Source organism: Cyphomyrmex costatus, unplaced genomic scaffold (genome assembly GCF_001594065.2).
Source record: "Cyphomyrmex costatus isolate MS0001 unplaced genomic scaffold, Ccosl1.0 scaffold122, whole genome shotgun sequence".
Taxonomy (NCBI): domain Eukaryota; kingdom Metazoa; phylum Arthropoda; class Insecta; order Hymenoptera; family Formicidae; genus Cyphomyrmex; species Cyphomyrmex costatus.
In genome coordinates, this window is record NW_017275196.1 from 1,101,498 (window position 1) to 1,117,195 (window position 15,698).

Below are 15,698 nucleotides of genomic sequence, written 5' to 3' on the forward strand. Positions count from 1 at the left end.
TTTAATTTTACTGTTGTGACTTAGAATTTTTATTTATGAACTTGTTACTTCTTTTTTTTTTTATTTTTGACAAGAATTAATTATGCTTACAACACCAACATTAACTGAATCTTACATTGAATTACTTAATGAAGAATGTACATATGCAATATATTATTTTAATTTATAATACTTCATATTTTATGTAACATTGACCCGATCGGAGTCAAAACGTTTATTTTCTATATGTTTGTATGATTGTTTAAATTAAATTATTCGTTAATTTACTTGGCTCTTTTTGCCCTTTTTATATTTATACTATAAAATATTTATTTAATAAGAAATCACTTTATAATACAGTAAATACATTAAATTAAACAATGAATATTTACTTGTACAGATCCGCCATTAAGAATAATTTTATTACACATGTTTTCATCCCAAAGACCTTTCTCGATTAGATCTCGTAGCAAATGTGGTTTAATAACTGAGTATTGTTTTGATAATGCATATATTGTATAAATGTTGCTTGTGTATGGCTCAACTGATATATTATTTTCCAACATTTGTGCCATAAATGCATTCGACATTTGAGCTATTAACAAAGAATTGCGCACTCCATGTGTAGCAATTTTTCCCTTTAAAATATCCCAGTCCCATAAATTTGTTGGTTTCACATGCCACATGTCAAACTGGAGGATCTATAACAAAAATTGCATTTTTAGATGTAAATAATTTTCACAACAAATTGATAATAGATAACAGAAACCGTTTTCCTTAATTATACTTACACCTTTACTGATAGGACTACCCTCATATAACTCGTAAGGACCTTTTTCATTAGCTATCTCACAACTAGCTTCTAGAGCGCCATAATAGAGAGTCTCAAAAATTTGAACGTTGAGTTCATTAGCTTCTTTGCTTTCAAATGGATATCTCATTAAAATGAATGCATCTGCTAATCCCTGTACACCAATACCTAAGGTTTCAAAAGTAAGTTTAAGAAAAGCAATGTACATAGTATGCAAATTACATACAAATAGCTTACCAATAGATCTATGCTTATCACACGATGATTTTGTCTCTGGGAGAGGATAAAAATTAACATCAATCATTTTATCCAAATTGTAGGTGACAATTTTCGCTATTTCTTTAAGTTTATAAAAGTCGAAAACTCTCTTAGTAGAATTCACAAACATATTGACAGCGATTGAAGCCGTATTACACATGGCAACTTCATCCGAACTCGAATATTGAACTACTTCAGTAGAAAAACTGCTGCATTTAATTGCGCCTAAATGCTGATGATTAGATTTATAATTACAATGATCTTTATAAACTATATATGGCACTCCTGTTTCAAATTGTATCTGAGTAATGAGAAGCCATAAATCCCTTGCTTTGACTTGTCTTCGAAAACGTCCTTGCTTTTCATATCTAAATAGGAATATACATTCATTAAAAATTATATAAATTCAATATTATTTTTTAAATTATATTAGAAATATATATAATCAATTACGTAGTATATAATGTTTCAAATTTATCACCCCAAGTTTCAATTAACCCAGGACATTCATGTGGACACATTAGGCTCCATACATCATCATCAAAAACACGTTTCATAAATAAATTTGGAGTCCATAATCCATAACACATACCTTTTGCCCTTAATTGCTCTTCACCTGTAATAAAGTTGTTCAAAAATATATTTATATAGTTATTTATCAAAACAAATATGACAAGAAAAATTATTAATAAAAAATAATAACCAATACTCCTTTTAAGGTCCAAAAACTCAAAAATATCGGAATGCCATGGTTCTAAATATACAGTAATTGGTCCTTCATTTTTGTTATTTTTTGAGACCGTTGCAATAGATGTATTATATGCTTTTAACATAGGCACTAATCCATTTGACACACCTCCTGTGCCTCTAATAGGTGTTTTCTTTGCTCGAATGCAATGTACATTGAAACCTACTTCACCATTATGATGACAAAGAACAGCAAACCTTTCTAATGTATCCAATATTCCATCTATGCTATCACCAGACATTGTCAATAAAAATGTGCTGTAAAAATATCATTTATTTAATAATACATTAATACAATGCTTAATGAATCTATTTGTTCTTGAAGATAATCACCTAGCCATTTGTTGTGTAACAGAACATGCTGTATCTATCGTCTGTTCAGCATGTATGAAATATTGTTTTGACATAAAATTGTATGTTTCAATAGCCTTATTAATGTCTTCATCATGAATAGCTACAGCAACTCGCATTAACATGTGCTGTGGTCTTTCAACAACTTTACCATTCAGTTTTAACAGATGATCACTCTCAAGCATTTTAAATGTAGCATAACTATAATTGAAATCTCTATCATATATTATTGCTGAATTCAACTTGTCTGCATTATTTTGGATAATTTGATAATGTTTCTCACTGATTACAGGAAAGCGTTCATTCGTGATTGATCTTCTTGCATGATATAAATTAGCTATCACCTCTGTAAGATACAAAGTATTAATAATAAATCAAATATTGAACAATATAATATCGATGTTTAATAATATCTTACCACTGAACACCTTCTTTGTCTCCTTGTGTAGATTGGATATAGCAATTCTAGCTGCTAAGATTGCGTAATCTGGATGTTGATTGATCATAGTCGCCGCAGTTTCAGCTGCCAAGTTATCCAATTCAATTGTTGTCACTCCAGAACACAAATTGGTTATAACTCTAAGTGCAATCACAGACTGTAAGAGAAAAGTACAATAAAAAATAAGTACAGTAACGCATTTCTTTTAATCTAACGATTTTACATAAGTCATAATAAACTTGACTTTCAGAAAAACATTCATTAATATAAAAATAATTGAAAAATTGACGTAAGACAAGATTTCCTTTTTGTTTCACCAGTTATAAAAGTATATGTACAAACGCTTACTGGATCCACATAATTCATGTCCAGACCGTAACATAGTGTCTCGATTCTCGCAGTTATTTTGTCGAAATGCACAGGTTCCTTACGTCCATCTGACAACAAATAAAACAGACATTGATAGAGGAAAGATCAGTGGAACGAAAACAGTTTTCACACGCAAGGATATATCAAATAACGATGTCAAGTAAGAGCGTGTTTGTACAATTTGATGTAAATTACCGCGTTTGAGAACGTGCATGTTGCCTCTTCGGACACTCTTGCAGTTGCAGCAAAATACTTTTTATTCCAATTTCACTTGACCGTACAAAGAATAACCAGCGCGATTGAAAACGTTACTTCAGTAATTTACCCGCGAAACGGAAGTGACGAAAGGTCGTCACGTGTACCACGACCAATCGCAGCGTCGTTTCGTGCGGACGTCACTTCCGCAGACTTCGCGAAAGTCTTTTCTCGCGCCATTTCGAAAAATTCAAATCTCTCTCACGTTCTAAATACATATATATACATATGTAAATGATTTTTATACTGTGTTGTAAAAAAAAAAGAAAGTTGTATGAAATTTTTTGCATTAAATCTATAGATTTAAAGAAAGAAATTGTAAAGAATAAGAAACAATAATTAACATCTCAATCTACCAGACACTGAACGTACACTCTCTTTTAAGTCTTATATGTCACAAAATAAATATATGCCCAATGATTTCTAATGTAGATTGACTTTAATCTTGATTATTCAACTTACATTTTATCTTTTTTTTCAATAATTTGAAAAGAACAAAGAGTAAATTAAATCGAGATTAAAGCTAATCTACACGGACAGGAAAGAATTAAGAAATCACATTTGAACGAATCAATCACATGACCAATGCGATTATGGTCAATTTTTTTATCCGAGATCTCTCAGATTGATTTCTAGTCTCATAGACACACAAGACTTAACAAAAATAGAACTATATATAAGCATATACAGAGTCTTATGTAAGAAGACCCTTTTCTTTATTATTATAGAATAATTGTGTGTATATTGGGTTTATTCAGAACTACAATCGTTCACTGAACCTTGTATTTGATAGGCATATTCTATTATATAGATAAAAAAATATAGACCAAGCAGATACTGCGAGCGCTCAATGAACTGTTGTAGTAGTACCTATTCAATGCATTATAGGATAAAACGATGGTTGTATCGGCTTATAAGTTACCAATATAGAAAGCATCCTATAATATCTCTAATATATAAATATATACAGAAAAAAAAACGATTCTGATAACAAAATAAATATATTGCAAAGAATAAATGCAACCAAAAAGTCAAATTTGCCCTGAAATTTCCATCAGTATATTCTGGTGAATATTCGCAAGTCAGAAAAGCGCATGGCAAAATACGGAGCATACGGAGCAATACAGCGGAGAGGGGATTGACACGCGCGTTGCGGCCGCACGAGATTCAACGATGGAGCGAGATGCATCGCTATATATGTATGTCATCGAGGTAGTGTGCTCGTCCGATACCCATACGTGAGCTGACCGTTAAATATTGATAGAAAGCCGTCGACGTTTCGCGCCGAGATGACACGCGAGTGACCGGAATCAGGGTTCACATATCGGCGATACGTCACGGACGCCCGAACGGCATCTAGAATGCGCGGCCGTCCTTGCCGCGATCCGTACGTGTCGCAAGTGAGTCGAACACGCGATGGACGCGGCCATATTTCCTGCTAGCAGAAATCCTGTCCGTCAGTGATTCGCGCTGATCGTGTGCCACCGGAAGAGCGGAGCGTGCAGAATGCCGAAATGCGATGTGAAGACGAGGCCTCTGCCAGCTACGTTCGCGTGGATGGTCCTACTCGTCACCACGGCACTCTTCTTCATTTTCCCGTAAGTTGTCCCTCTCTTTCTCCTCCTTCGGCCCTGCCATCACCCGCGACTCGTACCATCGCGTTGCGAGCACGTTTTTGTCGAGGACGAAGCTCCCCTTCGTCCTCGGAGGATATCGCTGGAGTCTCACATGTTCTGCGTTCGCAGGTGCTGGAACTACTATGTCTCTCGGTGGGGCTTATGGGTACCGGTTCTACAAGGAGTTATCACCTTCTTCGTGGTGGTAAACTTCTCGCTAGCGACGTTTATGGATCCTGGTGTTATACCAAAAGGTAACATGAAATCAGTGAACTCTGTGTAACATACTGCAAAGCTTATGTATTCACACTGTAAATATAGGCAAGTCACCCTCAGGATTGTACTCTCCGTTTTTCTAATGTACTACATTCTCTAATGTTTCAACGTTTCAAATATTACATGCAAGACTGAAAAATCAATCTCCATGTGCAAGTATTTCCCCTGACTCGTTCTTGCAAAATAGAATTTCTCCTTATTAGCTTTCGAGTATGTTATAGAGTTTACTATATGAAATATGTTTACGGTACTTATAGCGAAACACAAGCTGCATTCCATTACATACATAATGCGCATGATAATTTTATCCTTGTTTAAGATTTTGTGAATAACGAGAATAAAATGATATTTTTGTGCGCATTATATGTGCAATAGAACATAATTATGAGTATGGAGTAATATAGTTTTTTTTTTTATTAAAGCACCTCCTGACGAAGATCGAGAGGATGATTTTCGAGCTCCATTATATAAAAGTGTGGAGATCAATGGCATCACTGTACGTATGAAGTGGTGTGTCACCTGCAAATTTTATCGACCTCCGCGTTGTTCACACTGCAGCGTCTGCAATCATTGTATCGAGGTATGTTTCTTTTTGTTAACGTTTATTAGGACAGATTGTAAGAGGAAAGTCTAATGAGATTGATTTTGTATTTTTAGACATTCGATCATCATTGCCCATGGGTGAACAACTGTATTGGTAGGAGGAATTATAGATACTTCTTCCTTTTTCTTCTATCACTCAGTCTTCATATGCTTAGTATATTTGGGCTTTGTCTATATTATTTACTGGAGCATAAAGAGCAGCTGAGCGAAGTTAATACTATTGTTGCGTATCCTTTACATAGAAAATAATTTCCAAGATATTCATAAAATGCTGCTGCATATAGCACAAGAATTATAAAATCTATTCTTTTCAACTGAACTTTTTGCATGGTTTTATCTTTCCTCTTTTTCTCTTTAAATTAAAGAAAAAAAAGAAGAAAAAACTAATGCAAAGTTTAGCCAAAAAGAACAGGTCTATACATTCGATATCGATTTTATGAGATCCTTGACCTTAGTACAGACTCATACTCATGGGAGTGGTAATACTCTTATTCATTCCAATCTTTGGACTGACCGGCTTTCACATGATCCTCGTTTCTAGAGGACGTACTACGAACGAACAGGTAACAGGCAAATTTAACGGGGGCTACAATCCTTTTTCACGTGGGTGTCTGCGCAATTGCTGTTACACACAATTTGGACCACAATACCCAAGGTATTGCAAGGAGCCAAGGTATTGTAAAATTAATTCTGTATGCGTAAATTATTTTGTTATAATGAATTTTCTGTGTGATTTGCAGCTTACTTAAACCTGATAAGTATTCAGGGAAGCGTCGTGGAGCGTGTGCGTCAGAGATATCTACTATAGGCAGTGAGAACCAGGTAAAGACCTACATGGATAGCAGCAATGGTGTTAGAAATGCCAGTTCAAATGCTTACAATAAGGTAAGAGCTAGCGCAGTCCCGCTTATCTTCTTACTTTATGAACACCATGACTTCAATTTGGAATCTGATGCTTAAACATTATTATGATTTGTATCCTTCTTACTATTAGCACAGTTAAACAAATTTTGGACGAAGCTTACATTTTAAGCACTCTTTTGCTTCTACGCAGTTTTGAAGCATGTATAGCATGGCTAGCAACATTGTTGTACTATTAGAAAAAATGTAAACAGTTATGCAAATCCTAATACAAGCTTTGTAGTACACATTTTAGTGTTTTATTATAGAAATTAACATATATGTTTGTCTTTTCTTATTATATCTATAGAGTATAAGTTGCAGCGATGATACCTCATCTATCAGTACCGATCAATCCAGAGTCCTAAGATGCCTTTACTGATTTCCTTCTATGATTTACACATATTCTATTCATCCAAACTGATCCTAATATTCATTCAGGAAATATAGTAATGTATATTACAAAGAGAAATGTATTATTTTTGCTTGAAATATTTCTTTGATCACAATGACATTGTTGGTTCTTCTTTATAGTTATCACCCGGACGAGACGGATCGGACACCGACATGGAACCGACGGCGTCTCAATCTGCAGACTGCGAACCTACGCCGCCGCTGCAAAGACACGGTTCTAAAAGCAATTTCTTCCTGCCACCTGTGGAGAACAACGAATCTCCCAGGCATCCTCCACCGTCGCAGCTTCGCCATCCAATACATTATCCTAGAGGCAGTCCATATCTAAGGCCACGGTAACAGATAATGACAGGATTTTCAATATGCAAAATGCTCTAGTGTAGTATTTATGTTCATCATGTTTATAGAGGGATGAACGGATCTCGAAGTCACACACCCGACCCGTTATCACCGGAGACGAGTGGTTCGCCCGCCACGGTTCCTCAACGTCAGGGTGATGCCAGCCCAACGATGCAACAACGTATCAAAGCTATTGGAGTACCTACTCCACTTGCCATATCCAGTCCCATACGAAGGTACATTATACTTGTGCATTACTAAAAGAAAAATTAAAATATATATATTAATCTGATACATATTTGAAGAAATATCTTCTAATAGAAATACATTTACACGTGATACGAAAAAAAAATGAAGGGTTAATTGATTGATTAATTGAGTGCTTACATTAGGTCGATTCTTATACGAAATATTCAATTATCTATACAATTTCAGATTTATTATGTACTTTTAATTATATATATATATATCGCGATTTTCACATTGCACAAAATTATCTCAATGTAGAGAGCAAGAGGGAAGCGCCACACTAGTAATAGTTTACAATGCATCTCTTGAGCACGCTGCCAATACAAAGTGAACGATATTCCTCTTATGATATCCTTTTTGCTACCCTTCGATATGATGTCGGCCTGTTTTGTCAAAATCTCCTGTCCCTCACTGTTAAACACCTCACTCTTGCTCTTCTTTCTCCTCCTTTTCTGTTATCACTATTCTCGCCTTCCGGAGGACGAAGGAACGTGTCAAAAAGGAAAATTGCGCAATGTAGCTTACAATAAATATTGTAGACAATTAGTCTCTCTGCATGTACATATTACAAGATATATGGTATATAGATAAGTTTGTGTCCCACTGCAGGGGGTGGTAACTGCAAGGAGCTGCTTTCTACCATCATGTTGCAACCTACTGCAGGTAAACACGAACTTCATCCTACGAGGACATACCGTAGTTTACAATTATGCTTTCTTGCATATATCTTCGTATATATAGAAAAACATGGTTGTAAAAATATTTTTACATATGGCATACATACACGCATACACATACATACATACACACATTACACAAGACGCTCCTATACACATATTTCTTAGGTTCGCTATCTTTTATGTTTCTTAAATAGATGCTAAATTCTTAACAGGAATGATGCGCTGCTCTCTCTCCTGTATGTCTCGCCAGAGCCGTATTTGTATGGCTACAATGCTCAAAGCACTTGCATATTCATCTTGGTTCACTGTACTGTGCATTTGTCGATTATCGGAAGTGTTGCGGAAGATTCTGGAATCTAAGATCCGTTGTGTCTGTTACAGATCAAACCCGGGTACACCGACGCAGATTCGTCGGCCGGATTTCATAGGCGTGAACGAAGCGCCGACATATTATGATGTACAGCAGGGAAACAATACGGGAGTCGAGGTTCCCGGTTCTGTCATTACTGGTTACAGTCCGCAGCGGCGTTTCCTGTCAGAGAGTGAGCTCGTACGACAGGGCATCGATCATCCGTACTTGAGAACCAATAACACGGTCGACAATATACGCGAACTGGCTGGTTCGCCGCAGCGTAGTGTTTACTTGTGGAAAGACAACTCTCCCGGCAGCTATCCAGGTCCACCTCCTGGAGGAGCGGTGAGCGGTACGGCGCATCAATCGCCTTCCCATCGACCTCCGCCGTACGATTACTATCGTTCCAATCCCACGAGCCCTACTCAACAATCGCAATACACGACGAACGCTCCTAGAGCAGCGTATCATCCAGCCTTGAGAGGTGGAGTGCCCGTCTTCCCGCCACATCAACCACACCAGTCGCCGCAAGTTAAACGAAAAGCGACTACGATGGCAACACCAACCACACCGACCGCGGGGGACGCACGGCGTCGACCGATGTCCTTCGTCAGAGCCCTCGAAATGACCGATTCCATAGAAATGGTTTCGGCACCCAACGATCCGAGATCTCAAAGACCAACTACACCGACACCGGACCGTGCGAGCGTATACGATATGAACTATGAAATATCCGTATAGCCCACCTTTCCGGTCTCCGCACCATCCTGCGGCTGGACGGAGATTCTACGAGAGCCGCCGAGTAATCTGCATGTCTTATACTCCAATGAGAAAAGAATGTATGCCGTTTACGAGATATCCGTCTAAATTCTTCTACGATTGACACTGTTACGCGCGTTTAACATTGCAAATGGGCAGTAAACGCAAACCGCGACTGGTTCTTCAGTTTCGTTTGTCGCCAATGGGATTATTCTTACAAATACGAGCATCGGACTTGCCAGAGTAATCAGGATATTCACGATGTGCACGTCTGATAAATTGCCATCAGTGATGTATGTGTGCGCGCGTGAATCATATCGCGATTGACAGTATATTATAGCATTCGTTCTCGGCGAGGAAGTCGGTCCATCAACGCATTTAATTCATTGTGGATTCACATGAAGCAGTAAATATACGACGAATCTTTATTTCTCCAATTCTTCCTTCGACAGTGAAATCTTATGATATGATGATAGAGTTCTTGCATTTTACGCAAGACGTAACCAACGGCAATGCAAGTGTCCTGTCTAATTAGTAATATCATTTATTTAGTCATTGTTAATGAAAAGTAAATTCCACGTACGTAGCAGCGAATATCCGTTACGTCAAGAATAACAGCGTTTGGTCCGACTGACGATCCGAATTAATGAGTCACGGAGGCGTCAACGAAAGTATATCCCGAGCGCACAGAGGTTGACCTTTTTATTGGAACTATCACCAATAATTGGTCCTCTCGCTTGAACAGAAGCAATTATATTTTTTAGTACACGTTTAAGGTCAGTTTAGATTTTTATACAATGACACCGTGACTCATCCTCCTGTAGAATACGATTAATCCAATGTCGTCCTTTTTTTTCTCTTTTTTCTTGTTCATATCTCCATTGCCAATAAGGTGCATGATTTGATAATCGAGAGAAACATTAGGGATCATTTTATTACATCCTTATCTCTTCAAATACCAGAGGAGTTTATTGAAAATGAAAAAAGAGAGTTACTTAACCAACTTAAGTCATTATCGGGATAGAATAACAAATCTGTGTAAAATAATCGTGGAATATGTAGCAAATTTTTAATATACATATTTAACAATATTTATACGTAAATGATTAAAAAAAAATATAAGACTTTATAATTTGATTTGTTTGTTATAAATGATGATTTTATCGATGTGCCCACTAACATATTTTATTTCTAATAGAAAGAGTTCGCAGAAGAGAAATAAAAGTATGAGTGTGTACAAAAAATAACGTGTGAATGAGAGAAGAATGCATTTACAGAAAAATGAAAAGTACAGTTCTAGTTTTCTCAAATGTACACAGGAGTGGTTGTTCATAATATATGCGCGAACGTAAAATAAAAACTATTTTGATTTTGTTAAAAAACAAAGAATTGTAATATATGCATTGCATAAATCCATTACTATATCTATCGCTGCTGTTAAATTTGTGATATAACCCGCTTTTGGAACTGCATGATGGTTTCTCTATCGTGTATAAGACGCCAATAATTATCGGCTATAATTACATTGCTACAGGCTGCAACGTGATATTAATTGAATTTTGCGTACGCACTCGATTCACAATGGATTACGCGGGAATCGACTTAGTGTTACACGACACATATCATTTTGACGTCAAACATCGAATATTTTTTAGATTGAAAAAAAAACTTTTGCATTTGGTATAACGACTGCTTAACTACAAGCACAATATTATAATGAGGATTATAAGCATTTCTTCCGTGTATTTCTTGATAAGCTACATTTAAGATTTATTTATCAAACTCGTTTTATTTCTATTAAGATGACGAACTGTGCCAAAAATTCCCCGTACTCTTCAATCATGTAATCTTGCTTAAAATAGCATTTAATGAGACAACGGTACAACGTTACGAATTGAATAAGGTAATAATGTGTAAGGTGTGGCGAGTGTTAAGTGTTTATAATTCGGTGTACTTGTACATAAATATTGCTCGTTACTTCTATCACTTAAATGTACATACATATATCATTCGGTACTTACGTATCGCCGCAGCAATCTACAGAATAAAAATCATGAAACATAGTAAATTATGCTGTGTTGTATCGTGGCAATATTTTTTTATGTGATGTTTTCTGTTTTTGTGTTAAGCCTGTTATTTTGTTGAAGAAAAGAAAAATATATCTTTGGACTAAACGCGTTTTTAAATTCAATCATCTAATTGTAAAAAGAAATATTTCATTTACAAATTAAAATATATCTCAATTAAAAATACTATGTGTATAAAGATGTGTCATTGTATGTGTTTTTACAATATTTCACGTAACGCTTCATAAATTTTAATATATGAGCTATTTAAATTAACTTAAAAGTGTTATAGTTAAAGTTTAACTTTGAAATTGGAAATAATTTTTTTTAGTGTTAAGAAATGCTTATTGTTCATTCATTATGGTAATTAGGATGAAGATAATATGAATTTGAAATTTTAAAAAGTTGCTAAAAACTTATTAATTTTAATAAGTCATTAGCAAGATGAAATTCGCTAATAAGTGTTAATTGCTTCTCCATCTAGTGAAATTATCTTGGGAATATTTTATATTTTTATTTTAGTTTTTAAATAAATTAACATACACACAAATACACACACACACACCACACACACAAATGTATATATTATATATTTACATTCAGAGATCTGTAAAAAAAACGTTATATCTGTGTGTTGATGATATTAAATATAACGGTCCTAATATAATATTTTCTAACTTCTTCAAATATTCTGATTCTGATGATTAATACGCATCTCCTGTTTCTGGATCTTTAATTTTAATGTAATTTTAAAATTTATACAAAACAGTAAACTGTTTAATACATATAAAATCAAATAAATCTCACCAGAATGATTTGAAGTGCGATGTTTCATACTCTCATTAAAATATATATTTGGATGTTTAAACAAGTTGTCATCAAAACAGTCATGTTTAATTTCATAATATTTGTTACAAGCTGCAGAATATTGACCGTCTTTGGACAATTTCATTATTGCTGATCTCTCTGCGAGATAAATTAATACATAAAAGAATTTATTTTATGATTCTATATACAAATTAATATTTAGATACTTACCTAACGCGTTAAAACCACAATCAGTAAGTTCATCTTCAAGTATATCATGCAGCATACGTTTAAAAGGACATCCGTGATAATCTCTAGGTCCAATAGTCGACTCTAGAATTCTTAGGCAAGTGTAAGGCTGATAATCTCGACGACTACCTTCTTGTCCAAAGATGAATCTTATAGTATATTTATGTTCTTTAAATGCAGTATCGTCCATTATTTTTGTGAATTCATCTTTCCAAAAAGTTATTGTGTCAGACAAAGAAAGTCCCATGCCCTTCAGGAACAAACAGTACTGTACTCTACCACCATGTGTAAGATGATGATTCTTCCTTAGTGCCTTGTGAAGCACTCTCATACATAGAGGATAAGAAGTTTCTGCAAGCTATAGTAAAACAATCACCATTTGTTAAAAGATATCATTTAGCATGTCAAATTTAATTGTTATTAGTTATAAAATCATTTATAAGATGAAATAAACAATATGTTTTGACCTTATCCAATTGGTCAAGCGAAATATATTGTTGTATCTCTTGTTCTTGTACCAATACAGTACTCTGAATGTGAATATAATTTTCTAAATAAGCAAAGATACGAGTGAACCTTTCATCATTGTATAAGTTAGCTCTAGCTTCACGTGCAACCTAAGATATAACAGAATAGAAAATAGTAAGTTGATTGACAAATTCATAAAGTAATCATGTTTATACTTACACCAAAACTTGATAAGAGAATTCTCCTGAAATGTGTCACAAACACAAACGCCATTTCTTGTTCAGGTACAAAAGCTTCGCCTTGCATAATAAAAACTTTACGCTTTCTAATTAAATTAGCTATATAAAAGAAAGGTACCCTATAAAATTTTGTGTTATCAACATCACTAACATTGGGAGAAGACATTTGAAGATGTTCTCTGATATTTTCTTTTTCATTTTGACTGATCTAGAACCAACAAAAAATATTTTTAATTCAAGATTTGAAGAAAGTGACACCTAAATATTACAGCAAACAATAACTAACCAGTGTAAAGTCAAAATTATTAATGCACATAAACTGCCTGATTCCCTCGTTATTCAATGAAGAAAATCTCCATTTGAATAGCCTTGCCTCTTGCTTAAAAAACCAGCGTTTTTTATATTCATTGAAGGCAACTGTGGATCTTAACATAAAATGAGATATATGATCTCTTCTTCTAGCACGTATATCCATGTAGGTGAGCGATTTGCATCCAGAGCTATTAATCAATCTTGCAAATTCATCTATCCCTTGTTTGTGTAACTCCTCAACCAAGGCAACTCTGCGTTGTGACACCGACATTGTCAATTTTTGTAAATGAATACGTTCCACTAGAGAAAGAACTACACACACAAAAGCACATTAAAAATAAAAACATTATTATATTAATATAAAATATTATTCTAAAAATAAAAGAAAATAAGGTGCAAAATTGAGAATTAACCTTTGAGTCGTGTTTCACATATTTCTTGCAGTTCTTCTAATGTTATATTCCCAAACGGTACGTTCTGATACAATTGTAAATCATGAGAATATGAATCACCAGGATTCCTAGATAAAAGTTTGATGGGAACTTGAACTGTCATCGTGGATGCCATATTACACGAACTTGAACAAAATAAAAAGAGCAAAATTAAACAATAAGAAACAAACTGATCAATTTAATTCTTACATTTCATATCAACATTTCGTTTATCATTTAAATTTGTAACAAACACACTACTAGGCGGTTTAAAAATGATTGCGACAATTGAGAAATCTAAAGCGGGGAGCACAGACTTTTGCATAACGCATAAACCATATACATAAAGAATTTGATTGGTCCATTGACTCATGCATAAGAAAATGGGCCAATGAAATTCCTTATGCACATGCTTTATGCGTTATGCAAAAGTCTGTGCTCCCCGCTTAACGTTCAATAGCGTAACTACTAAGCAGGAAGTTAACTGCTCATTTCCCTTCGACAGCACTTCTAAAATAAACAAAAGTAAAAAAATATTATTGTAAAAATACTAATGAATTCTGAAAAATATTGTAAATATTTACTAGAAAGAAATAATTTATTAATAAATTAAAATTGTATTCAAGGGAGGGGAGGAAATCAGAAAAAAAGATAGAAAAGAGATATAAAGCAAAGGCTAGGTTCAACAGAAAAAGCAGCTTTGCAACTTGCAACTGTTGTAAAATTCACTAATATGAATGCCCTTAGTTCCTTACTGGATCTAAATGTACAAATCAATTATATTCGAGAATTTTAGAACAATAGTTGCAAAGCTGCTTTTCTGCTGAACGCAGCAAGACAATGAGCGCGTTCAAATCGACAAAGTAGCCAGCCTGCTCGCCGAGCAAATAAATATGATTGGTTGTTACTTATAGATCCTACCATTTAATTGTTTGACGAGCAAAAGCTAATGCCTGGTTTAAGCGGGGAGCACAGACTTTTGCATAACGCATAAAGCATGTGCATAAGGAATTTCATTGGTCCATTTTCTTATGCATGAGTCAATGGACCAATCAAATTCTTTATGTATATGGTTTATGCGTTATGCAAAAGTCTGTGCTCCCCGCTTTTAATCTTCAGGACTGAACTTAAGCGGTCTTGAATATAAAGCCCATGACACATAGAAAAACGTAAGGCCGTAAACGTAATCAGTAAGCGAATTGACCAATCACAGTTGAGAACGTAAACGGCCGTCGCTTAAGAACTGACTATGAATACCGGCCATAGTCAGTTCTTATTTGAAGACTGTCTTAAGTAATATCTTAAGGTACTTTTTCATGCGCAGCACGCTGCAGCAGCAATTCGTTACTATTGGTTAAGAATTTTATGTAAGCTAGATGACGCACTTCCGGCGCAAAATACATTTTGCCGCAGTTCGTTGAAGTTGAACCGAACGAACAGCAAGCAGCAAGCGGCAAAATCGAGAAAGCGTACAATATGTCCGTCGTTTCATTATGAAAATATTATTTATTGCAATAAATATTAGGAAAATAAACGAAAAATGGCTTCGGATAAGGTACGGATACATGTTTGTAAATTAGATCATTTTATACTTTACCACAAATTTGAAAAAGTAAAGTGTAAAGTATAAAATAATCTAATTTACAAACATTCGTACCTTATCCGAAGCCATTCTTCGTTAATTTTCCTAATATTTATTGCAATAAATAATATTGCCTCGATTTTGCCG

The 15,698-nt window shown here is 34.8% G+C and overlaps 3 protein-coding genes across 3 annotated transcripts in view; 1 reads left to right on the forward strand and 2 right to left on the reverse strand.

Annotated features, from left to right (window-relative positions):
• LOC108780188 (ribonucleoside-diphosphate reductase large subunit) overlaps positions 1-3,183 on the reverse strand; it is a 3,625-nt gene extending 442 nt beyond the window's left edge. The window contains exons 1-9 of the mRNA XM_018547824.1: positions 3,150-3,183; positions 2,934-3,022; positions 2,565-2,742; positions 2,129-2,492; positions 1,752-2,053; positions 1,502-1,664; positions 1,028-1,416; positions 771-958; positions 372-680 (exon numbers count right to left, since the gene is read on the reverse strand). Of these exons, the coding sequence (XP_018403326.1) occupies positions 372-680; positions 771-958; positions 1,028-1,416; positions 1,502-1,664; positions 1,752-2,053; positions 2,129-2,492; positions 2,565-2,742; positions 2,934-3,022; positions 3,150-3,168 (2,001 nt within the window). The 5' untranslated portion in view covers positions 3,169-3,183. The remainder of the gene's footprint in view (positions 1-371; positions 681-770; positions 959-1,027; positions 1,417-1,501; positions 1,665-1,751; positions 2,054-2,128; positions 2,493-2,564; positions 2,743-2,933; positions 3,023-3,149) is intronic.
• A 1,336-nt stretch (positions 3,184-4,519) lies between these two features.
• Zdhhc8 (zinc finger DHHC-type containing 8) lies at positions 4,520-10,412 on the forward strand. Its single transcript, XM_018548122.1, has 9 exons — positions 4,520-4,807; positions 4,955-5,079; positions 5,524-5,681; positions 5,759-5,931; positions 6,165-6,377; positions 6,445-6,589; positions 7,139-7,353; positions 7,426-7,593; positions 8,668-10,412. The coding sequence occupies exons 1-9, from the start codon at positions 4,716-4,718 to the stop codon at positions 9,377-9,379; spliced, it is 2,001 nt and encodes a 666-aa protein (XP_018403624.1). The 5' UTR covers positions 4,520-4,715; the 3' UTR covers positions 9,380-10,412.
• Positions 10,413-12,145: 1,733 nt separating this feature from the next.
• LOC108780409 (DNA primase large subunit) lies at positions 12,146-14,247 on the reverse strand. Its single transcript, XM_018548109.1, has 7 exons — positions 14,180-14,247; positions 13,952-14,115; positions 13,513-13,850; positions 13,207-13,434; positions 12,987-13,136; positions 12,502-12,877; positions 12,146-12,429 (listed from the first exon to the last, which is right to left on the reverse strand). Exons 2-7 carry the CDS (start codon positions 14,103-14,105, stop codon positions 12,146-12,148), a joined length of 1,530 nt encoding a protein of 509 aa, XP_018403611.1. The 5' UTR covers positions 14,106-14,115; positions 14,180-14,247.
• Positions 14,248-15,698: the final 1,451 nt, after the last annotated feature.

Bases quoted from the DNA above. Each gene is read 5' to 3' on its own strand.
- LOC108780409 (XM_018548109.1), bottom strand. From the start codon at position 14,105: ATGGCATCCACGATGACAGTTCAAGTTCCCATCAAACTTTTATCTAGG. The intron at 13,851-13,951 runs GTTAATTCTCAA...TTGTGTGTGTAG, and splicing joins ATGTGAAACACGACTCAAAG to TTCTTTCTCTAGTGGAACGT. The intron at 13,137-13,206 runs GTAAGTATAAAC...GTTATATCTTAG, and splicing joins TTCTCTTATCAAGTTTTGGT to GTTGCACGTGAAGCTAGAGC.
- Zdhhc8 (XM_018548122.1), top strand. From the start codon at position 4,716: ATGCCGAAATGCGATGTGAAGACGAGGCCTCTGCCAGCTACGTTCGCG. The intron at 5,682-5,758 runs GTATGTTTCTTT...TTGTATTTTTAG, and splicing joins TCTGCAATCATTGTATCGAG to ACATTCGATCATCATTGCCC. The intron at 5,932-6,164 runs GTATCCTTTACA...ACCTTAGTACAG, and splicing joins GAAGTTAATACTATTGTTGC to ACTCATACTCATGGGAGTGG.